Below are 25,763 nucleotides of genomic sequence, written 5' to 3'. Positions count from 1 at the left end.
TCAAGTATTTGGCATACCTGATCGGGCGATGTTTTTCTCAGTCTTCCTCTGCTCCTTTTTCCAATTACATTCCCCTCATAAATTTGTTTTGTTCTTTCCCCACTCATGGATTCATTATACATGTCCAAACCATCTCAACACACCTTTCTTAATTTTATCGAAAATACTTGTCTCTGATTTGCATTCCTTCCTTATTTCACTTTTTGAGCATCTATCAACATATACAACATTTTATCGCACTATTCGCACATCTATCATCCATCGTCTTGTCGCACATTCTTCTGAGAGAACACGTTTCGACTGAATTCAGTCTACTTTCATCCTTCTTTTGCCGACTCCGTCATTAACTTCCATACATTAGGGTCGAAACCAGGACTCCGTTGTGTACTACCAGTTAAGCTTTAGCTTTCGCTGATAGGTTTTAAATACAAAGCAATTTTATTAATGAACTAACAGGAGAATATGAATTGTCTACCTCAGTAGTGATTTGTTTTATTTTTAAATTTCAATTGCATATATTATAAACACTGCTTATTTTATAAATCCACTTAGATCATTAAGTGGATTTTTGTTTCTTTTAGCTGAAAACAATGTTTTATTTTAATCTGTGTTGGGAACAGGATGGATAATCTAGTGTGGGCCAATCAGGAACTTGTCAGCATTTGCTCATTGCTGGGAGGAAACCACGTAAAACTCCTCAGAAGAAGCCTCGGATCCATATCAATTCATAAGAAACTCTCACGAAAAGTGGTTTCATATATGGTAACATTAGTGAAGGACATTGGTACCATAAACCAAGCTAGGATGCAAAATGCCGAATTCTCTTCTAGTGGAACGGAAGGCCTGTTGACGACAGTCAAACAGCAGGGATAATCTAATGTGGGCCAATCAGGAACTCATCAGCATTTGCTAATTGCTGGGAGTAATCGCGTTAAACTCCTCAAGAGAAGCCAGACTGTTGACTGTTGTCAACAGACCTTCCGTTCCACTAGAAGAGGATTCGGCATTTTGCATACTAGCTTGGTTTATGGTACCAATGTTCTTCACTAATGTTACCATATCGCTCACTCCTTTCAAGAACGTCATAAATCAAAAAACTTGATTTTTCAGAAGAACGTTTTTAAAGTTTATAAATATAATACAATGTTTTCAAAATAAATATCTAGCCACTTATTGAACTTTTGACTGTGCAACATATCTTTTTAGGTAAAACCTGAAGGTTTTTTCTCCATTTGAAAAATATTAAGTATATTTCAAAAAATAATTGAACAATACCCTTTCCTTCAAAATGCAAAAACAACACTTTCTGCCTTGTAGCGGGTAAATATTAAGATAAAAATATGCCTATTTTGCTGGGATTTAGTACATTTTCTGGGCATTCCGAAAACACGCACAGCTGAAATTTGACGATTTTTGATTTATGACGTTCTTGAAAGGAGTGAGCGATATATGAAACCACTTTTCGTGAGAGTTTCTTATGAATTGATATGGATCCGATATCGGATAGATCCTCACCCAGGCTCCTGCAACGCTCCTCCAGCTGTTGTCTTTGAAAGGTGAAATGGCAACAGGTGAGGGACATCTTGAGGTGTCTCATCATCACACGTTCAGCTGTTGATTCTTACTTTATAACAGTGTAGTAACATCCTTAATACAAAAGAGTAAAATTTAGTAGGCTTTTGTTAGTCTATTCTACAGTTCGGGATTATTGGCTGGGGTGGTAATATTTTATTTTAAATTTATTTGCATTTCACAATATATTATAATAAATAATAATAATAAAACCCTTATCCGCACCCAAATGGTGCATAGGGCACTGCGTCATATAACGCAGTGTTATCTTGATCGTTTTTACACATGAAGGAAAGGTGATCAGCCCTCCGCTTCAGGTACCAGTCCAGGGTAATATTGAATAGATAATACAGTGGAATCTCTTATATTTATTTGAACCCCCCTGGGAATCGAACCCGGGACCTACAGAACGGTAGCCGAGCGTGCTCACCATTACACTCCGGAGGCAGACAAATTATAATTATTATAATTAAAAAAAAAATAAAAAATATTTATATATAGCCTGTGTGTGAGTATACATTTTATTTTTAGTTGTGATAGTGATTCTAACACAAAATAAACAATATATGAAAACGAAAAAAGTTAGCAAATATGTACTACAGTATTTGAGTTATACATTTAAAAGAATAAGGTATAATACTTACATCTGTTTTTTTTTAAATAAACAATTTAAGCCAATTTTTAAATCAAAACAAACTTAAGTGATTAATTAATTTCCTCTGTGGAAGTCAGTTTTAGAACTTGAATATCTTCATTAGTTATGAATTCAATGATGTCATTTTGACCATGATTGTAGCTATGGATTGAATGAATTGTAGCTATGGATTGTAGCTAGCTATTTGAGTTGAGGATTTCTCACTGTTATCTTCTTGGAGGTTTTTTTATTTGCGTTACTAGAGATTCCAATTTGAAAGAAAAATACGAAATTAAAGATTGATTTAATGATATTAACATAAGACCATAAGTTTTTTTTGAGAAATTGTATGGATTCGTAGAGATTTATTTATACAAAGAAATACCCGAAAGAAAAATTAAATGCATATTTATTTTACACGCGAGTTAATATTTAATGTTATATGTAAGTTATATGCAATAATTAAAGAAAACACTTCGTTTTTTACCACTTGAGTTTTATTATAGACTACATGTTTCAGAAAAACATGTTATTATACAGACCTGAATGATGGAAGTTTAACTTCTGAAACATGTAGTCTATAATAAAACTCAAGTGGTGAAAAACTAAGTGTTTCTTTAATTATTGTAACATGTCTTACCACAAAGTTAATGCATAAACAATAAATAAAATTATATGCACATATAAATTAGTAATTCGTCCGTCTCCAAATATAACGGATAGCACGCTCATCTACCGTACTGGTGGTCCCGGGTTCGATTTCTAGGGTGGGGGATCAAATAAATAAATGATTTTTTACACTAATATTTATTTAATATTACTCTGGCCTGGTACCTACAGCGGAGCGCTGATCACCTTTCCTTCATGTGTTTACGATTAAAAAACTCTGTGTTTATATTATGCAGTGCCCTATGCACCATCGGGTGCGGATAAGGGTATATTACATTACCATTTATATTTAAAAAAAAAGATATATTTTTTTATTATTTACAAAAACACTTCAATTTCATTCTATTTTAGTCAGCCTAAGCGGCTCATTATTAGAAAAAGGTATCAAATTGTGTTCAGTAGGTTCAAACCGAGAAACTCTGGCTTAAGATACCGTGACACTAACCACGGGACCACAACCCGGGTTTGAAGAAGAAGAAGAAGCAGTTCTCGTATTTACACGTGTAGCTTCTCGCGCAATCGGTCACGTACTGAATTTGTATATTTGAGAGAACACCCTTAAGGGTAGTTTATTCTCAATTTTCTGAGGAAAATTTGATAACCCTGGGTTATACAAGTCACATAGTCGAATATTTATGACTATCTTGATGATCCGTGGCATTAAATTTGACCTTTAGGCCGTATCTTTCACAGGGGAAACGCGATAGTTAAACTTTTACGCCGTTTTATCATAGCCTCTAGCCGAACTCAGATCAGACGTAAAATTGAATGTCGTAATACTTGATGGTCCTAAACTGACAACCCAGGTTTGCGATTATCTCCTCTAAGATCTAATTTATTTATCATTGAGTTTTACAAAGATATCCGAGAATAACTCCCTATTTGTCGCATTTAACCAAGAATGAAATTTTTATTTTTTGACATCTCATCAAAGATGAAGAAGAATATGGAAGTCTGGGCATTTACGGGGTTGACGACCGTCATAGGCTGGCTTAAGTAATCACTTTACACACGTGTAACATTCACCAATTCTTACTATTATTGACATCCGCACTACTCAAATTGTTGGAAGTTTTCTTGGAAGATCACTTTACACACGTGTAACTTCATCTTTGATGAGATGTAAAAAAATAATATGAAAATAACTCCTGTTATTGGAGATTATCCAGATTTTGTGAACAAGTATTTGGACACACTCAAAATGTTGTAAATCATATATCCATGACTTCCAAAAGTTTAAGTAGCGTGGTTGTCAATCATGGGTACAATGGTGAATCGATCACTTAACTGCAATCCATATTGCATTAAGAAAGCTTTTATTTAACAGAGACCCTTTTAGACAGCCTTCAATATTCTTCTTCATAATATTTAAGATGTCAAAAATTATAAAATATAAAATAAAATAAAAGTGGAGAAACCCAGATTTGTGAAGAAAGATTTGAACACACTCAGAATATTGTTAAATATTAATATTTTGGATTGAATTTCCTTCAGAAAGATCTTCTTTAGTGAATCACTCTTGAAATTCAGTTCCCCTTTCAGCATTCCATTAAGAATGAACTCTACTTTAATTCAGGGTTGAAATTGATAAATGAAGGAACCCACCCCTAAAACCCTTAGTAATTGGACAAGACGTGATTTTAATGGACTTATTTCTTGAGTAATACAAAGTTGTAGTGCTGTATTTAACGTTTTTTGCTAATACAGACACTTCAAACCCCGTCAATACGAAACGTACGTCAGCATAGCGTCACATGAAGAGAGAACTAACTATCCTTAATGTCATACAAGATAATTTGGTTTTTATTTATTGATCAATAAAACCTCTCAAGTAGTAAGATATTAATGAAAATTTTGTGCGTAGCATTTTAAATGTGTTCAAATACTTGTTAAAAAATCTGAATTTTCTCCAATTTATGTGTGAAATGATCACTTAACCAAGCCTTTGACAGTAAGCCTTGTGAATGCTAATACTCTCATATTCTTCTTCATCTATGTTGAGATGTCAAAAATGATGTAATGAAAATAACTCATGATTGGAGATAATCCAGATTACAACATATTGAGTGCGTCAAAATACTTGTTCACAAATCTGAATTATCTCCGATTACAGGAGTTATTTTTCATATTATTTTTTGACGAATATAGGAGTCTGGGCATTTACGGGGCTGACGACTGTCATAGGTTGGTTTAAGTAATAATTTTACACACAAATTTATTTCAGCTCACCAATAGATATCTCTAATGAAGTTCTGGTGATTCAAGAACAAGGTTTCTTAATTGGTTCAAATATATAGAACTTCTAAGAATTTGAGTGGTGTGGTTGTCAATAATGGGTAGAATTGGTGAATGTAACACGTGTGTAAAGTGATCACTTAAACCAGCTATATTCTTCATCATCCTTGATGAGATGTCAAAAAATAATATAATTCAGATTTGTGAACAAGTATTTGGACATTCCAACCTGTCTTAAAAAAAAAGTTTATGAATCCTGCATACTGCCAGTGAGCATATGTGCACTAAAGACTATGGCTCTGACAGGGAGAAATGCAGAGAAGCTTAATTGATCACACACAGCAATCCATGAAAAAAATCCATGCTTAGTTTTAGCCGGAGGGATACAATAAAAAAATGAATATACCACGAAAAAACCGATGTAGAGGACATCATGGAAGTAGCAGCAATCTGCCTACTGCCATGGAAATGGCAGTAGGCAGATTGCAAGACAGGACCCCATATGATGGACCCCTAGAATTCAACGATGGAGTCCTTGGGAGAACAAAAGAGGTGTCGGAAGACCCCAAAAGAGATGGTCTGACAGCATAGTCACTGTGGGGGGTAGAAACTGGCTGCAAGCAGCAACCGACCGGAGGAAATGCAAAGAAGGGGAAGAGGTCTATATCCAGCAGTGGAGGTCAGAGAATCATAAAAAGAAGAAGATGATTTGGACATACTCAAAATGTTTTTCTCGCTAAATTTCGTTTTTATTTTGGTCTTCATCATTTATTTCTTAAAAACAGAAATATAATACATTATAATACGATTATATTAAATACCCACATTTAGGATTTCCTCAATTTCCTGTCCCCTCGGGATATATGAGGAATCTTATTAAATCCTTGAAAGAAAAATCTTATTATGAAAATCCGACTGAAATAGCTGTATTTATAATGTCGTTTATTTTTAATCTTATTCTCATTTATAAATTTCGACATTGTTTTTTGTAGAATAAAATAACAACTATGACAGGCGCCGTGGCGTAGTTGGGTAGACGCTCGACTGCGAAATTGGCGTCGCAGGTTGGATTTAAAATCACTTAAACCAGCTTTTGACGGTCGTAAGTCCTGTAAATGCCCAGACTACTATATTATTATTTATCTCAAAAAATTAAACAAATTTGGTTGTTGAATAATCAATAGATAGACCCTTTTGTACCAAGTGCACTCAAACAAATCGAGTGGGTTTGTGGTATAGTGGTTGCGCCTTTGAGTCAGAAACTCAGGGTTCGACCCCTTATCTGTCACGACTTCATTTCTGTTTTCTGAACCAAGTCGTCTCGGCCAGCGGTCGGCAAACTCATTAGTTTAACAGAACAAAATGTATACCGTACAACAAATGAGTTTTCATTTAGGAAATGCATATCGCTCACTCCTTTCAAGAACGTCATAAATCAAAAAACTTGCTTTTTCAGGAGAACGTTTTTAAAATTGAAAAATATAATACAATGTATTAAAAATAAATATGAAGCCACTTATTGAACTTTTTACTATGCAACAGATCTTTTAAGGTAAAATCTGAAGGTTTTTTCTCCATTTGAAAAATATTTATTATATTTTTTAAAAAAAATTAAACCATACCTTTTCATCAAAATGCAAAAACAACATTTTCTGCCCTGTAGCGGGTAAATATTTTGTTTAAAATATGCCCCTTTTGCTGGGATATAATACATTTTCTGGGCATTCCGAAAACATGCTCAACTCAAAATTCACGATTTTTGATTTATGACGTTCTTGAAAGGAGTGAGCGATATATCAAACAAAAAAACTATACGAGTAAGAGTAAAGTACGCTGGTTATTAATCAAATAATGTTACTATTGATATATAAAAAAAGATAAAGAAAAATATGGTTGTCTGGGTATTTACAGGGTTTACGACCTGTTATAGGCTGGTTAAACAGGTGTACAATTCATCATTTATCCAAACAACAACCACAATGCTCAAACTATGGATAAATAGTATACAACTACATACACATAGAATATATATAACTTATGAAATTCGAGGAGTGATGTTGTACCTAAATAACCGTCATGCTGCTTTCCCAAAGAGGTAGGCTGGAAGAATAGAACGCCACACCAATCTGTCATTGTAAACCATATTCGCGTCTTTTACATTCATGTATCTTCATATACCCGCTGATTGTTCCAGACCTTACTAATTTCAAGTGATTAAAATTCTTCAACATGTCATTTTTTTCTCTGCTTTTATCACCATCGGCATTCGTTAAATACATTACTATTTGCATATTTTATTTATTGTTTCGGCATTAACTTTGTGGGAAGACATGTTACAATGATTAAAGAAAACACTTGTTTTGTTACCACTTGAGTTTTATTATAGACTACATGTTTCAGAAGTTAAACTTCCATCATTCAGGTCTGTATAATAACTAAAATATTATTTTACAGACCTGAATGATGGAAGTTTAATTTCTGAAACATGTAGTCTATAATAAAACTCAAGTGGTAAAAAACAAATGTGTTTTCTTTAATCTAACTATTTGCATGTACTTATGTAAATATCAAATTGTTTAAATGGAAAACTGCAAAACTAAAAATTACTGTAAATTTTAAAGCGCCCTTAAGGCGATGTACACGAAAACTGTCATATGTTAAACAATTATATGGCTAATAACTAATGAGATTACCTTATGATTACCCAATATAAAAATACAATATATCCTGGGTATGCTGGCAAACGTTAACTCTTAAATCCCTGTTTGGCTAATCCCTGTTATTTAAAGCTTTTAGCCTGATTAATTGAACTTAAAGTTGTATTAACTTTTCAAACCACATTTATATGAGAATTCAGACTACTTTATTGTATTTTGCCAGTTTAAAGAACGTTGAAAACTTTATAATATGCATCATTAAGTCAAATTGCATATTTTTGAGTTGACGTCTTTTGCCAGTACACCCACGATATATAGATTTTAACTAATAGTGGTATTCACCAAGTACAAAAAAAAATAAAAATGATGATTTTAACTGGATGAGGAAAAGATAGACATATGAGGTAAAGACGAGCCTGGTATCTTTTTTCAGGGGAATTTTTTATGTCTGTCTTAACAAGGCATTTACTTTGTCTTCAGGGGTGACCAACAACCGGCGCAGCACCATGTCAGCTCACGCCAACTCCAGCACGGAAGCCCAAGTTCGCACTCGCAGGAAGGCCGCCAAGATGCTGGTCGCTGTGGTCATCATGTTCGCCGTCTGCTACTTCCCTGTACATCTCTTCAGCGTCCTCAGGTATTATATTACTTAATGATTCGGCATCAATACAATAATTATAATAAATAAATATATAAATGTGATTTTCCATTTTTTAATTAAAATGTGATTGTTTTAAAACCACTATAAATATTATTATAACTTAATTATAATGTCTACTCGTTTCGAAGCTAACCGCTTTTTTATCAAGACTGATTTATACTAAAACACTTAACAAAATCCAAAATATTTTGATGGTTAGGCAAAGGAGCTTGGGTAGATCTTAAGTGGCTTTTATTTTTTTGTGTTGATTGGCAGACACAGTCACAAGGGATCAGGGATGATAAGTGATTGGAAGCATATTTCATAACGGACTTTTAGCAAAATCATTTACTTGTGTATTTATTAGTTGTAAGTTTTAAATTTATGGAGCGAATGTAGTTGGAAAAAGAAGCAGAGGACGACCGAGGAAAACTTGGCACAATCAGGTATGTCAAATACTTGAAAGCGGCCGGGTCAGGAGTCGTAATAATCGTCGGGTATGTATGAGGAGATGCATGAATGTAGAAGAGGCAAAGAATGTTTGCAAAGACAGAGTGGTGTGGCGTTCGATTCTCTCTGCCTACCCCTGCGGGGAAGCGGCGTGATGGTTAGTTAGTTAGTTAGTTAAATTTTTTATAATTGCCTTTTTAATTTAATAATAATGATTTTAAAACAAAATTACATTTTAATTATAAACTATAATTAGTTGTAAAGAATGTTGGTAGTAGTATAACCGAGAATTCTAAACCACATTAGTTCATTTAATAAATATATTTTTAAAATAAAACACTTAAATAAAACGTTTAAAATAAAACTACAGATGTTTTCATCAACATGTTTGTATTTTCAAACATCTGTAGTTCTGGAACCAAGTGATGTTTCCATTAATTAACACAAAAGGTGGTTAGGTAGACGTGTTATATTTGTATTTTAAATTCTTCAGGTATCTTTATAAACTTCTAAAAGAATCTATGAAAGTCTGAGCATTCCTGGACTTACAAAATGGCATTTGGCTGGCTTAAGCGATCACTTTATACACTTGTGTAACGTTCACCATTCTGCCCATTATTGAACAATCCATATTGCATCAATTCTTGAAATCTGTATTTTATTAAGTTTCAGACTGAGGTTATTGTTTAGAACATTGTTCTGTAAAGTGTGTGCCGCGGCACACTTCGCTCACTCCTTTCAAGAACGTCATAAATAAAAAAACTTGATTTTTCAGGAGAGCGTTTTTAAAGTTTAAAATATAATACAATGCATTAAAAATATATATCAAGCCACTTATTGAACTTTTTACTGTGCAATAGATCTTTTTAGGTAAAACCTGAAGGTTTTTTCTCCATTTGAAAAATATTTAGTATGTTTTAAAAAATAATTAAACAATACCTTTTCTTCAAAATGCAAAAACAACACTTTCTGCCCTATAGCGGGTTAATATTAAGTTAAAAATATGCCACTCTTGCTGGGATATAGTACATTTTCTGGGCATTCCGAAAACATGCACAGCTGAAAATTGTCGATTTTTGATTTATGACGTTCTTGAAAGGAGTGAGCGACTTGTGTACCGTGGTGATTAGTTGGTGTGCGGCGGAAGAGGTCTAGTTTTGTGAAAATAACACGACTGCCCCAAATTTTAGTTGCCTGTGCTCAGTGAAGTAGGTTCACATTTCGCATTAAACATAATATACTAAATATGTTACTATAATACACCCCACCCATACCTCGCTTTACGGCCCAGATACGTACTTTTGACGCCAAACGAAAAGCCGTACAAGGAATCACTTATTCTAACACAAATTCATACAAATTCAATGGGATTGGTTCCAAATTTATTATATATGTAATATTTATCATTCAAAATACATTTAATAGTTTTATTTCATTTAAATCAAAAATACATACATAACAAACACATACATTTGTACGTAAAATAATAACAGACTCCAAACACCAACAATAATCTAAAAAATGAAAATGAAAAAAACTTCATGTTACATAAAATATGTGTATGTATATGTACATGCATTTTTTTAATGGCTTTAATCTGTAGAAGATGAAGAAATGGTAATTTACAGATCACTATCATCATCATTTTTCGCTGGTAAGGATGGGCCTGGCTTGTCCAACGTTGTTTGTCTCGCCTTCTTGTCTATTTAGTTTTTCAGTGATTTATAACAACTAATGGCTTAATGGAGTTAATTCATCAAAAATGTGTTTTTTTCGCCGTTATAGCGAAACATTTTAAGCTGTAAATCGAAAACGTGCCTTAATTGAAGAAGGGCGGTAATAGAGAAATGCCGTATAAAGAGCGGCCGTATAGCGAGGTATGGGTGAATGGTAAATATGCAATATAAAATAATAATTTACCATGTTTTGTATATTGTAAAATAACCATAATAATAATAATAATAATAAAACCCTTATCCGCACCCCAATGGTGCATAGGGCACTGTGTCATATAAACGCTGTGTTATCTTGATCGTTTACACATGAAAGAAGGGTGATCAGCCCTCCACTTCAGGTACCAGTCCATGGTAATATTGAATAAATATTACAGTGAAAATAATAAATGTATTCACGATAATTTTAAAATATGAAATTTTTTAATTTGGTAGGTGTACCTTGAATAGAAAAAAGTTTGCGAATATATTTCTCGTTTACACGAATCAACTGTGCAATTCTTCCAAGAAGCAATCAACATTATCCATCTTAAGGGATGCCTACCCTTTTTAACGTCATAATTGGCGAATAAGACCCGGATCTGGATAAGCCTCTAGCTCCCATTACTGTAGCATCATGTCGCGGCCCAAGGCACGAGCGGCCCTGCTCCTGTCAGTCTAATCCCTTCAAAGGACTATTCGATTGGGTGCCCGCCCTTATGGAGTCTGGTTTGTTGTCTAACCCTCAGCCGCATGACGTAACGATGGAGTAAACAACCTTTGGCCACGACAGCAAAATTGACATATGTGAGACAGGTAAAATAAAACCCTCGAGAAAAAGACTTATAATTTATTATTTTTTTTTATTTTTTATTATTTTTTTCTTTCAATTTCTTATTTTTTTCTTATTTTTAATTTCATTGTTTAAATAAAATGTTGTAAAACATATATGGCTGACTAAGTATTGCACCCACCACTTAGTCAAGCTGGAATAAAGAGTTTAAAAAAAAAATAAAAAAATTATGTGTGCAATCTAAATGATTTGCTGATGAATATTGATAAATCCTTGTCCAACTAAAAATATCATTTTTTCAGGTCAGTTTTTCAGTTAGGTTTTTGAAAGAGATGAATGTATAAAGAGATGTATGTTTATTTTTGTTTAGAAGTGAAGAATTTTTGCAAATGAAAATAGTGTGGCATTCTATTTTCTCTGTTTTGGGGAAGCGGCGTGAAAGATAGTTAGTAATTTAAAAAAAAAACACAAGTTTACGGGATTTTCAGCGAAAAAAAAAGTATGAATAAATCATTTTCTTTCATTGATTTTTTCATTGCGTCAACATAGATTTTCAAATTTTAAACTATATTATAAAAAAAAATTATAAAATTACTTACTTCATTCATTGATTCATCATTTTGTGGTAATATCAATCCATTTTTTATTTGTATTTACCTTGGTAAATACTACTATTTCTCAATCTACTGTGACATGTATTTCGATGCATTTCGCATAAATTTTCATTGAAAATAATGTGAAATGCATATAAACATGTATATCATATCAGCAACAATTAATAAAATAATCAACAATAAATAATAAAATAAATATTTATAATAAAACAATAAATAATAAACAAAAAATAATAAAATAAGTAAATAATAATAAACTAATAACAATAAATAATAATAAACAATAAATAATAAAAAATAATCTACAATAAATAAAATATGTATCACAATAGTTATTAAGAAAAATGAGTGAATTTATGAATGTTGCACCTGTGTAAATTGATCACTTAAACCAACCTATGACAGTCGTAAGCCCCGTAAATGCCCATACATCCATATTCTTCTTCATCTATGTTGAGATGTCAAAAAAACAATATGTAAAACAAAACATTAAAATTAATTATTCAATTGCGAGTAAGGCTTTAAGGTAGATGTAATTCAACACATGCTTGCCTTTGTACTTTAACTGTACCTTCTTAATGTGACCTTGCCTTATGACGTCAACCGTTAAGACGAAAAGGTTATTCTAGCCAAACAAATCTGTTACATTAGTCCGATGGTTTCGGTTTCCTACTTAGAAGTATCTTGCCACGTTTGTGTGGTCTGCTTCTGGCGATATTGTTTAAACTTCCGTCAGCTTTAACTAACGGTTGGTGTGTATCAAACTAAGCCAAAACTGAACTTATTATCGTACTGCTTCTCTACAGGGGTAGACAGAGAAGAAGCGCACTAGCCCTCTTCCACATTTAAACATCTCCTCATATATCACCCACTCCTTTTTTATGAAAACTTGACTTTTCAGGAGATTTTTTTTTTAAGTTTAAAAATATAATGAAATGTGCAAGAGATCTTTTTAGGTAAAACTTGAATGTTTTTCCCCCATTTGAAAAATATTTAGTACATAAATCAAAAAACTTGATTTTTATAGGAGAACGTTTTTAAAGTTTAAAAATATAAAACAATGTTTTAAAAATAAATATCAAGCCACTTATTGAACTTTATACTGTGCAACAGATCTTTTTAGGTAAAACCTGATGGTTTTTTCTCCATTTGAAAATTGTTTAGTATATTTCAAAAAACCTTTTCTTCAAAATGCAAAAACAACACTTTTTGCCCTATAGCGGATAAATATTAATTTTAAAATATGCCACTTTTGCTGGGATATAGTATATTTTCTGGGCATTCCGAAAACATGCACTACTGAAAATTGAGGATTTTTGATATATGACGTTGTTGAAAGGAGTGAGCGATATGTATACTATCCGATTATTCAGACCACGAGCTGATATGACCACGCTCAAGTATTTGACCCACTTGATCATGGCATATTTTCTTCGATCTTCTTCTGCTCTTATTTCCATCTTTATTCACCTCACAAATATGTTTTAGCGTTTTTTCCCATATGCCCAAACCATCTCAATACACCTTTCTTTATTTTATCGTACTTGAATTCCCCTATTTCACTATTAGAACATCCATCATATATCGTGCTGTCGCCCATTCAGCCTATTTTCATCTTTTTTGCCAGCTCCATGCTTCACGTGTGTAAAGTGATCACCTAACCAGACTTACATATTCTTAAACTTTATAAAATATAACAACTTTGTTTTAACCACTTTTTTATTAAAAGTACACTTTAACCTACCGGTTTCGACAAGAATCTTGTCATCGTTAGGGTTTTTTAAATTCCAAAACATTAAGAACATTAAAATATTCATAGTAATACTACAAAACTACATTTCCTTACCAAAAACTTCCACACACTCCACTTCCACGAGTGTGTGGAAGTTTTTGGTAAAGGATTGTAATTTACTATTTGTATCATAATGTTTTTAATGTTTTAAAATTTAATAAACCCTGATGATGACAAGGTTCTTGTCGAAACCGGTAAGTTAAAGTGTACTTAAAATAAAAAAAAGTGGTTGAAACAAAGTTATTTAATTTTATAAGGTTTATAAAATGTGCCACAAAGTATCTGCGAAAAACATTCAAGAAATTATATATTCTTATTCATCTATGTTAAGACGTCAAAAAAAACTGCATCCACGTAAATATATCTCTCAAATCGCGTTAGAATTTTCGACAATTTCTTATTTTATTTTTAAAATAAACAATTATTCTGACACAATATGTTGAGCAGCTCTTTCATATTTGTGGTGATACTCAAAAGCAAGGTTTATAAGGTGACGTCTAGGTTGTTAGTCCCTGAAATACAGAGGTCCTTTTTTGTAGCACTGAAAATTCTGTACAGTACAGCTGAATATTTAAATTTGCGGTCTAATAATTTGAAGAAAATGTCATCCTTTGTCGGCAGCAGACATCTGTTTTTTTGCAATATTTTGGGTATGTTGCAATTGTCACTGAACAAAAATTGAGACTCTCAAAATATAGTGAATTTCACAACTGGTACAAACTTGTTTGTGGTCTCAATCTTGTGGATTGGTTTGCACCATCAAATGACTACTCCCTCGCTATTCAGGTATATTATGCGCCACCCTCTTCAGCTCCTCGTGCGTTGAAATGAAAAATGTAGTCTAGTTTATTAATTTATATATTTATTTTATTTAAAATATAGTTATAAATTACAATTATTAGTTAGAAGAAAACAAAACCCAAGGATGAATGTATTTAAAGATGATGAAATTATAGAAAAAGTTAATGAAATGAAATATTCGGGTGTAATATTGGATTCAATATTGATCCTGCGCTGGGTCCCTTTACTGGGAGGTGTTGTCATGTGTTATGTGAAAGCAATAGTTAAATTCATATATATATACATAATATATCAGCAATCGTCAATTTTTAGTTGTGCACTTTTTCGAAATGCCCAGAAAATGTACTATATCCCAGCAAAAGCGGCATATTTTTAACTTAATATTTACCCGCTACAGGGCAGAAAGTGTTGTTTTTGCATTTTGAAGAAAAGGTTTTGTTTAATTATTTTTTTAAATATGCTTAATATTTTTCAAATGGAGAAAAAACCTTCAGGTTTTACCTTAAAAGATCTGTTGCACAGTAGAAAATTCAATAAGTGAATCGATATTTATTATTAATACATTTTATTTTATTCTTAAACTTTAAAACGATCTCCTGAAAAAGATTTTTTTATACATGACCTTGTTGAGGTATACTTCTGTTAAGAAGAAGAAGAAGACCTTGTTGAATGTTTTGTTTCGTTGTTGAAAACAAATTGTTGTAGCATACGAGTATAGTTGTTTGACTGTCATACGTTGTGATTTTTTCATATATTTTCTCTGTAGAAAGACTGGTACAGAGAAGGACGTCTCAGAATTTTTAGTTTATTTTCAAAATAACTTGAGGAAATATTAAACAAAAATGGCACTATTTTTAGTTTCAATATTTATTGTTTATTTATTTTGTAATAATAAAGCTTATAACGTAAAAATATTTTTAAATCGTAAGACAATTATGAAGGCATTTAAATAATTCCATATATATGTTATGAATACATTGTTGTATATTTAGAGAGAAAAGAGAAGAAACGGTAGGTGTGTGTGTGTGTGAAAATACCATTAGGGTAATTGTATGGTATAAATTGGAATATGCAAAAAGGAAAAAGAAAATTTATTATTTTTACTAAACAATGCATAACTCGTACCACCCCAACCAATAATCCCATACTGTATCATCAGGGTTGATTAAATTTAAAAAGTTTCTATAACTCCTGAAAATAAATCCTGAAAACGCCTTCAGGAAAATCTTTGGATCTATTTTCAGCTATTTTTTCTTCACGCTAAATATATTTTAAGACTTCTTGAAGCTCGTTCATCCTGTTTAACCTACTTCAAGCACATTCTTAATAGAAAGCGTTCCTCGTAGAATATGAAAATTATTGCAGTTTCCCAAACTCAACTGGCTCTGCTGCTGAATCTTAAAAATATTCATTTACCATTTAATATGTTTGTATTTTTATTTTATTATTTTTTATATTTATTTCTTTGGGGCAACAACAGCAACATATGTAAAATACAGTATTGAAAGATATACATAAAAAATCCAATTATATTTAACCACAGAAACATAAAGATTAGTAAAATTTATTTAGTGTAGATCTAGCAAATGAACATGTATTTATGAGAAAAAATGTGCATGTGTAAGAGGGTGTGTGTGTGTGTGCGATGTTGATTCTAGTAGGGACATACATACAATGCAGAGAAGCAAAGTATATCCATATATCGTAGAAAATTTATATTTTATATTCTCAATATTATTTTATATTCTCAAATACAGTAAACCCCCCTATAACGTTGAGATAGGTACCGCGTTATCGGAGGAAATTTTTGTATGGGGTAAATGTTTTTTTTTATTTTACACTTTCAATTTTAATTAATTTTAGATAACGTGAAACCTATCTCAATCTTTTAAGGGGGTTACTGTGTTTAAATGATTTACTTTAGGGATAAAATAATAAGTTAAAATAATAAAATAGGTCTGATACTAAAAAACAAGAAATGTTTATTTTATCAAATTTTGTACTGACATTTTTTTGTGGATCTGCACTTTATTTAATCAAATAACAACTTAATTGTTTTTTTCACATATAATTTATGTGACCAATGATCGGGTTTCGATGTTAACAACATTCTAGTCTGATGATGTCGATTACGACAAAATGAATTAAAACTGCGAAATAAAAATAAACGAAGTTTGTAACTCAAACCCCAAAAGTGACATGTCATTTCGTACATTCACCTTATCAAAAGGACGAATTAAAAATAGAGATTCCATCAGCAAAGTATTTAGTGTCTCTCAAACTTTTATTAGTTTATATCAACATGACAAGTCAACATGACAATTTGATTTCAAGTTATTTTAAAATCTTTCCTTTATCAAAACATAAATAAATTCATCTTTTCATATCAATTTAACGTTTTAACCAAAAAATTGTGAACATATCGTTCACTCCTTTTAACAACGTCATAAATAAATTTAAAAAATATTTTTCAGGAGATCGTTTTTAAAGTTTAATAATATAATCAAATACATTAAAAATAAATATCAAGCCACTTTTTGAACTTTTTACTGTGCAACAGATCTTTTTAGGTAAAACCTGAAGAGTTTTTCTCCATTTGAAAAATATTTAATAATAATAAATAATAAAACCCTTATCCGCACCCCAATGGTGCATAGGGCACTGCGTCATATAAACACAGTGTTATCTTGATCGTTTTACACATGAAGGAAAGGTGATCAGCCCTCCGCTTCAGGTACCAGTCCAGGGTAATATTGAATAAATATTACAGTAAAAAAAACACTTATATTTATTTGACCCCCCCCCTGGGAATCGAACCCGGGACCTCCAGAACGGTAGGCGAGCATGCTGACCATTACACTACGGAGGCGGACAAAATATTTAGTACATTTAAAAAAACAATTAAACAATACTTTTTCTTCAAAATGCAAAAACAAAACGTTTTGCCCTGTATTGGGTAAATATTAAGTTTAAAATATGCTGCTTTTGCTGGGATATAGTACATTTTCTGGGCATTCCGAAAACATGCACAACTGAAAATTGACGATTTTTGATATTTGACGTTGTTGAAAGGAGCGATATGGTATTTACTAACTGCTGCATTTGTTCAGAATCGAATTATGGTAAAAAAAAAAATAAGTATAAGTGTCTCAAGTGAAAAAAAAAACAGATTTGTGAATAAGTATTTGGACATGCTAAAAATGTTGTGCAAATATATAAATAGGATACAAAAGCTTCCTTCCTATAGTGTTAATCATACATATGTGAAACTTGTATATTAAGTTCATAAACATTGCTCTTCTAAATAGTTTTTAAGTTCAAGAAATTTGACCCTCAAAGAAATCTTAGTTAGACTATGGATTTTTGCTAATGAGACACTTGTTCAGTCTTTATTCGGCCTATTATAATCATAAATATTCTATTTTCTATATTAAAAGCATTGTTAACATAGTGATATGGTAATATAACACTCTCCATATCATTCATTGTTAACTTTGTATATTACACAAAGTACACTTGTACACTTTTAAGTGGTATTACGTTTATTATTTTTTGACATCTCATCAAAGATGAAGAAGAATATGGAAGTCTAGGCATTTACGGGGCTTACGACCGTCATAGGCTGGTTTGAGTGATCACTTTACACACGTGTAACATTCACCAATTCTACCCATTATTGACAACCACACTACTCAAATTCTTGGAAGTTCTATATATATGAACCAATTTAGAAACCTTGTTCATGAATCACTAAAACTTCACTAGAGACATCTATTGGTGAGATGTAAAGAAGCTTTTTATTAAGCAGAAACTCTTATATTAGTATGTGAGATTCGAATCCCGGATTATAATCACACATGAGAAACGCCAGAAAATACCATTTTCATTTTTATTATTAAGCTTATAATTTGACCAGATAATTTATTTACAACATTTTGAGTGTGTCCAAATACTTGTTCACAAAATCTGGATTATCTCCAATTACAGGAGTTATTTTCATATTATTTTTTGACATCTCATCAAAGATGAAGAAGAATATGGAAGTCTAGGCATTTACTAATAAAAATGAAAATGGTATTTTCTGGCGTTTCTCATGTGTGTGATTATAATCCGGGATTCGGATCTCACATACTAATATAAGAGTTTCTGCTTAATAAAAAGCTTCTTTACATCTCACCAATAGATGTCTCTAGTGAAGTTTTAGTGATTCATGAACAAGGTTTCTAAATCGGTTCATATATATAGAACTTCCAAGAATTTGAGTAGTGTGGTTGTCAATAATGGGTAGAATTGGTGAATGTTACACGTGTGTAAAGTGATCACTCAAACCAGCCTATGACGGTCGTAAGCCCCGTAAATGCCTAGACTTCCATATTCTTCTTCATCTTTGATGAGATGTCAAAAAATAATATGAAAATAACTCCTGTAATTGGAGATAATCCAGATTTTGTGAACAAGTATTTGGACACACTCAAAATGTTGTATTACGTTTACACAAAGTGAACGATGAATGTTAAGGAAACATGTTTGATTTATTGTGTCATGTTTGCCGGGATTAAATGTCATCGTTTCGGACTGCGAAGACATGATTGTGAATTACAATTTAGTCCCTTTGCTGGACCACCGTACAAAGGATTTAGTATAATCCTGTCTGTCCATTTGGTATTTCAATATTTATCTTCATGTAGCTCCTGCTATCCTGGTACATCTCGGAAATTACAAGACTTGAATTAGAGACGCTGACATTTCAATTAGTTTGTCAGTAAGGGGAATATAATATTTGGTGAATTATCTTTCATCTCCGTAGTGTAATGGTAACAGTGTTAAGCTAACGTGCTTGAGACCCTGGGTTCGATTTTCGGAAGGGTAAAAATTAATTTCGATAATTTTTACTGCAATTATTTATTTAATATTATCCTCGACTGGCATATTAATTTAATTGCAAATAAATAACAATCTGAGAGAGAATACTGAAACTATTCGATGTGTAGTGCCTTTCGCACCATTGGGTGTAGATAAGGATTTAAGGTTGAAGACTTTATCGATTTGAAGCAAGAACATAATTTTCGTATCAAAATATTAGATTTTTTTTTTAATTTTGGTGTTAGCTTTGTGAAATAATATGATAATTTTAAAATAAAAGTAAATCACTTATAAAATACCACTTTTTTGAGATATACCAAGTAAACATGACTAATTTTGAGAAAAAATAATAAAAACGGATGATTTTTCCATGAGCCATTTCCATAAAATCCGCCTCTAGGGCACTTAGAGAACTTTTGATGTATTTTGTATATCCAAACCATTTTTAACTTTGTGGTATGGCAATATAACACGAGAGTATTGAAGAGACTTATCATAAATCGTTTACTTTGTGTAATACCATTTAAAATACCGTTTTAAGTTGAATTTCACAAAGTGAACGATGAATGATAAGGAGAGTGGTAAATAAAGATGTTTTCATCAACAGGTTAAATTACATTATTTTTTTTGTAAATTATGTGTTAATGCCTACTTTGTACACTTAACTAAATAAATAAACAAGTATTTTTTTAAAGGAATAACCCGCAAAGCGTCTATTTTAGATGCTTGTCTGCAGGTAGGATAGTAAGGCTAGGGAAGGTAAATGTGAAAAAATACATCGCAAACACCCAGACCAATTGAAAATAAATATTTCTTGAATTCATTTTGCAATTGGCGGGATTTGAGCCCGCGACGCCAGTTTTGCAGTCAAGCGTCTACCCAACTACGCCATGGCGCCTGCCTATCTACAAGTATTTTGTTTTAAAATTTAAAATAGAATTATGCTAAAAGATTAATAAAATAACATTTGTAATTCTTGTTTTCCTGAAGTCTGGAAAAAATTAGAAGAGGCCTTCATCCAGCAGTGGAGAGACGGCTGACAAAGAAGAAAATGGAGAAGCTAATTTGGATGAATAAATTGTGAAATTAAAATAATATAATGTTCTAACATTTGTCATTACGTCCGCCTCCGTAGTGTAATGGTCAGCACGCTCGGCTACCGTTCTGGAGGTCCCAGGTTCGATTCCCAGGGGGGTCAAATAAATAATAGTGATTTTTTCACCGTAATATTTATTCCATATTACCCTGGACTGGTACCTGAAGCGGAGGGCTGATCACCTTTAATTCATGCGTAAACGATCGAGACAACACTACGTTTATATGACGCAGTGCCCTATGCACCATTGGGGTGCGGATAACGGTTTTATTATTATTATTATTAACATTTGTCAATCTTTTTGTTACAGATATGCGTTTGGTATGCAGCAGTCTGATGTCATAGCATTCCTAGCACTTGTAGCACATTGGCTGTGCTACGCAAACAGTGCCATAAATCCCCTAATTTACAATTTCATGAGTGGTAAGTAAAAACTTTGCCTCAAATTTAAATTTTACTTGGTTAAAACGCCCATTTCTTAAAAATCTATCGTGACACGTGTTTCAATGTATTAAGTGTCATTATCAAACACCGTTCTACTGTATTTAATAATAATTGAAAACGAAAAATGAATAATTTTTCAACTTATTTGACATTATAAATTATTACATGTAAATTCACAGTTAATTCGGAACACATTATGAAACATTTGAAACATTTATTTATTTTAAAAAAAACACATTTTACAAACATAAAAGTAGCACATATAATAATATTTCCGATGAATAAATCCATGACTTATTTTAGGATTACAGTTTAAAAGGTACCTACAGAAAAAAAAATATAAGAAACAAATTAAACAGGATACTAAAAAACAAACTAACTAACCATCACGCCGCTTCCCCGCAGGAGTAGGCAGAGAGAATAGAACGCCACACCACTCTGCCTTTGCAAACATTCTTCGCCTCTTCCACGTTCATGCATCTCCTCATACATACCCGCCGATTTTTACGACTCCTAGCCTGACCTCTTTCAAGTATTTGGCATACCTGATAGTGCCATGTTTTTCTCGGTCTTCTTCTGCTCCTGTTTCCACTTACATTCGCCTCATAAATAAAACAGGATACGTAAAAAAACAAAGAGTGGAGATTTAGTAAAACAATTAAATAATAATATTTTTTTAAAACACAGTCAGAACAGAAGTAATAAATGAACGTGACAAAAACACAAATGAAAGTATTTTTTTTTAAATAAACAAAACTAACTCATTTAAAAAAATAATGCTGTCTTGAATTTTGGATCTTCTGTATGAGTATAAAAGGTGTCTCAATCTATCGTTCTTTTATATGACAGTCCAGTTTATAAGAAGTCATTTAAGTATCTCGAAGCTGTACTTTTCTTTAGATGCAATTATTTTTCACCCTTAAATAGTTTGAGAATGGCTGTTTTCTTTAAATGGTTTCTACTTTTGGGACGAATAAAATATGAAAAAAAATCAATTTAATAATACATAAATATACACACATTTTAATTTCCTCTAATTTTAATCATTAATGCACTCCGATTACCCCATATAAACAGGGTAATTAATTAGTAAACTATAGTTTTCAGTGAAATTATAGTAATAAAGTTGAAAGTTTATTCACGATAGCGTAGATGAGTGTTCTTTATGAGCGTTTCACTGTCCATGCATATTAAAATTTAATGAATTCGTTAGCTTGGCATTAATAATGAGTCACTATGAAAATTAACGCGATATCCGTACTAAAATTCAAAAGGAAAATTAAATTCACATTCGAGTATTTAAACGGCGCTATACGCTTTGGCCGGTCACCGTATTATTTAAATTTTATTCAAATTATTCGTACATCTCGTAAAACTTTTGTTTACGCATTAGTAACGCCGCTCTCCGCACAAAATGTCGTAACTGAAAATTTTGTTAATTTAAGCTTTATTCAGGTATTTTATCCGTATAAATAGTTTTCTTTTAGAAATGGTAGTTACATTTATAACTCACTTTGCGTATTTTGTATAAGGTTTATATCGCCGGAATTGCTGGAACTTTTAGAGTTTCCAGTAGAATCACCAGGGCAATTGACACTTTAGCGCTTCCAACGAGTAGAACAAACTCTAAACAAAGTTCTTTTATATCGTTCATCAAAATTGGTATATTATATATTTATTTTTTCGAACCCTTATCCGCACCCCAATGGTGCATAGGGCACTGCATTATATAAACGAAGTGTTATCTTGATCGTTAACACATGAAGGAAAGGTGATCAGCCCTCCTCTTCCGGTACTAGTCCATGTATATATATATATATATATATATATATATATATATATATATATATATATATATATATATATATATATATATATATATATATATATATATATATATATATATATATATATATATATATATATATATATACATGGACTAGTACCGGAAGAGGAGGGCTGATCACCTTTCCTTCATGTGTTAACATGTTATATATATATAAATATATTTATATATATATATATATATATAAATATATATATATATATATATATATATATATATATATATATATATATATATATATATATATATATATATATATATATATATATATATATATATATATATATATATATATATATATATATATATATATATATATATATATATATATATATATATATATATATATATATATATATATATATATATATATATATATATATATTTATATATATATATTTATATATATATTTATGTATATATATATATATATATATATATATATATATATATATATATATATATATATATATATATATATATATATATATATATATATATATATATATATATATATATATATATATATATATATATATATATATATATATATATATATATATATATATATATATATATATATATATATATATATATATATATATATATATATATATATATATATATATATATATATATATATATATATATATATATATATATATATATATATATATATATATATATATATATATATATATATTTATATATATATATATATATATATATATATATATATATATATATATTTATATATATATATATATATATTTATATTTATATGTGTTTATATATATATAAATATATATATGTAAATATATATATATATATATATATATATATATATATATATATATATATATATATATATATATATATATATATATATATATATATATATTTATATATATATATATATATAAATATATATATATATATATATATATATATATATATATATATATATATATATATATATATATATATATATATATATATATATATATATATATAATATGTAAATATATATATATATATATATATATATATATATATATATATATATATAAATATATATATATATATACATATATATATATATATATATACATATATATATATATATATATATTATATATATATATATATATATATATATATATATATATATATATATATATATATATATATATATATATATATATATATATATATATATATATTCATATTTATATATAGAGAGTTCATTCAAACACTTCACTCGATCACTGTTTTTTCCCATCCATACTCACTTGTTCTCACCCCTTCTGACTTCTTCTTGTTCCCTAAACTCAAAGACATTTGAAAGAAAGAATATTTAAGAGATTTCACGAGATCAAACCAAATGCGACGAAGAAGCTTAAGGACATCACAAAAGAAGAAGTCCTGGTCTGTTTCCAAAAGTGGAAACACCATTGAGATAAGTGTGTGCGTCGGGAAGGTGAAAAGTTTGAACATGTAACTTCTCACTATATATTATTTTGAGAAATAAAAAGACTTTGTTTTTTGATCCACTCACATCTATGTTTGTTCATCATCACACAATGTTAGTAAATAAAAAAACAATGTCTTTTTATTTCTCAAAATAATATATCAATATGATCCACAAAGTAAATGTTTTCAATATTCAAAACATCTTAACATTTTACTTTATTCATTGACGGGCGCAATTCTGAACCACCCTCTATTTTTGCATTAGCTTACATACATAAAACAGGACAGATTCTTTCATAATAAACTTATCAAAAAATTCTGGATTTGTTCCAGAAAATAATCAGACTTTTACGCCTGATGAATCTCGATCTGTTTAAAGATTGTAAATACTTTATTTCTTGTCGTAAACAACTCGTGACCTTCTTACAGATTTCAACAATAAAGATTTTTCGCAAACCCTCTCATATTTCCCAAAAAAAAAATTAAAAAGGTCGTTGTGTGATAGTCGTTTCATTCAATGAAACGTTTGTCTTATAATTTCTGTTAGTTTATGTACCTATTAATTGTTATATAAAATACAGATTTTTTGAGTCTACTAAGTTGTATTTTATTGTAAAACAACAGATAATAATTATGAGATTTTAATCTTCATTGAATCTTCACATTCGTTTGAAAATGCCATAACTAGGCGAAACAATTGTCACAAGTTAATTTATGTGTTTTTTAAGAATAAAATACAAATTTTGATTAATGTTTTCGTAAGTAAATACCACTATTTCTTAAAATCTACTGTGACACGTGTTGAGACACCAATAATAAATGTTTGATAATTCTGATGTGAACAATCCAATGTCTGACAAGTATCAATAATAAAATATAAAAATAAATTATCTTACGAAAGCAAAATAAAATCCAAATGAACCAAGAGGAGTTATTTTTTCTATTCGGGGTTTTTGGATTATCCTCTTTGTTAAAATAATCCCGAGGGAGCATGTTTGCTTTGAATTATTTTACATATCATCCTGAAAATAACGTAAAAGTAAAATTTATATGAGCTTTTAAGCGAACACGTATCGACGTGTCCGGGAGAATCAGTGGGTTAAAAAAATATGAAAAAATACTTTTTGACCAAAATTTTAAAAAATGTATGTGGAGTGGTCTAAAATATAATTTATTTCAGGGTCCTGCGATTTACATTATTTTTCGACGAAATATCCTACTTTAATTATAAAAGAAAAGTTGATATACTTGTATATTTTTAAATGAAACACCAATAAAATACTATTTTTGAGTTCATTCATGTAAATATGACTAGTTTAGCAAACTACGGATGTTCTCGATAGCAGACAATACAAAATATTGATATATCAACATGGATGATATCTTCTTCACTTACTTTTTTCTCTGAAATACTTTTTTTAGTGACTGTTTGTTGCACGTGAGTAAAGTGATCACTTTAACAAGCCCTTGAT

The 25,763-nt window shown here is 30.5% G+C and overlaps 1 protein-coding gene across 1 annotated transcript in view; it reads left to right on the top strand.

Moving 5' to 3' along the window:
- LOC148302107 (orexin receptor type 2-like) overlaps positions 1 to 25,763 on the top strand; it is a gene marked incomplete at its 5' end in the record, with an annotated part of 53,051 nt that overhangs the window by 11,478 nt on the left and 15,810 nt on the right. The window contains 2 exons of the mRNA XM_088272159.1: positions 8,248 to 8,404; positions 20,839 to 20,951. Of these exons, the coding sequence (XP_088128285.1) occupies positions 8,248 to 8,404; positions 20,839 to 20,951 (270 nt within the window). The remainder of the gene's footprint in view (positions 1 to 8,247; positions 8,405 to 20,838; positions 20,952 to 25,763) is intronic.

Source organism: Brachycentrus maculatus, unplaced genomic scaffold (assembly GCF_059751285.1).
Source record: "Brachycentrus maculatus isolate JH-2025_06_01 unplaced genomic scaffold, ASM5975128v1 h1tg000478l, whole genome shotgun sequence".
Lineage (NCBI taxonomy): Eukaryota > Metazoa > Arthropoda > Insecta > Trichoptera > Brachycentridae > Brachycentrus > Brachycentrus maculatus.
This window is presented reverse-complemented; position numbering and strand designations above follow the sequence as displayed.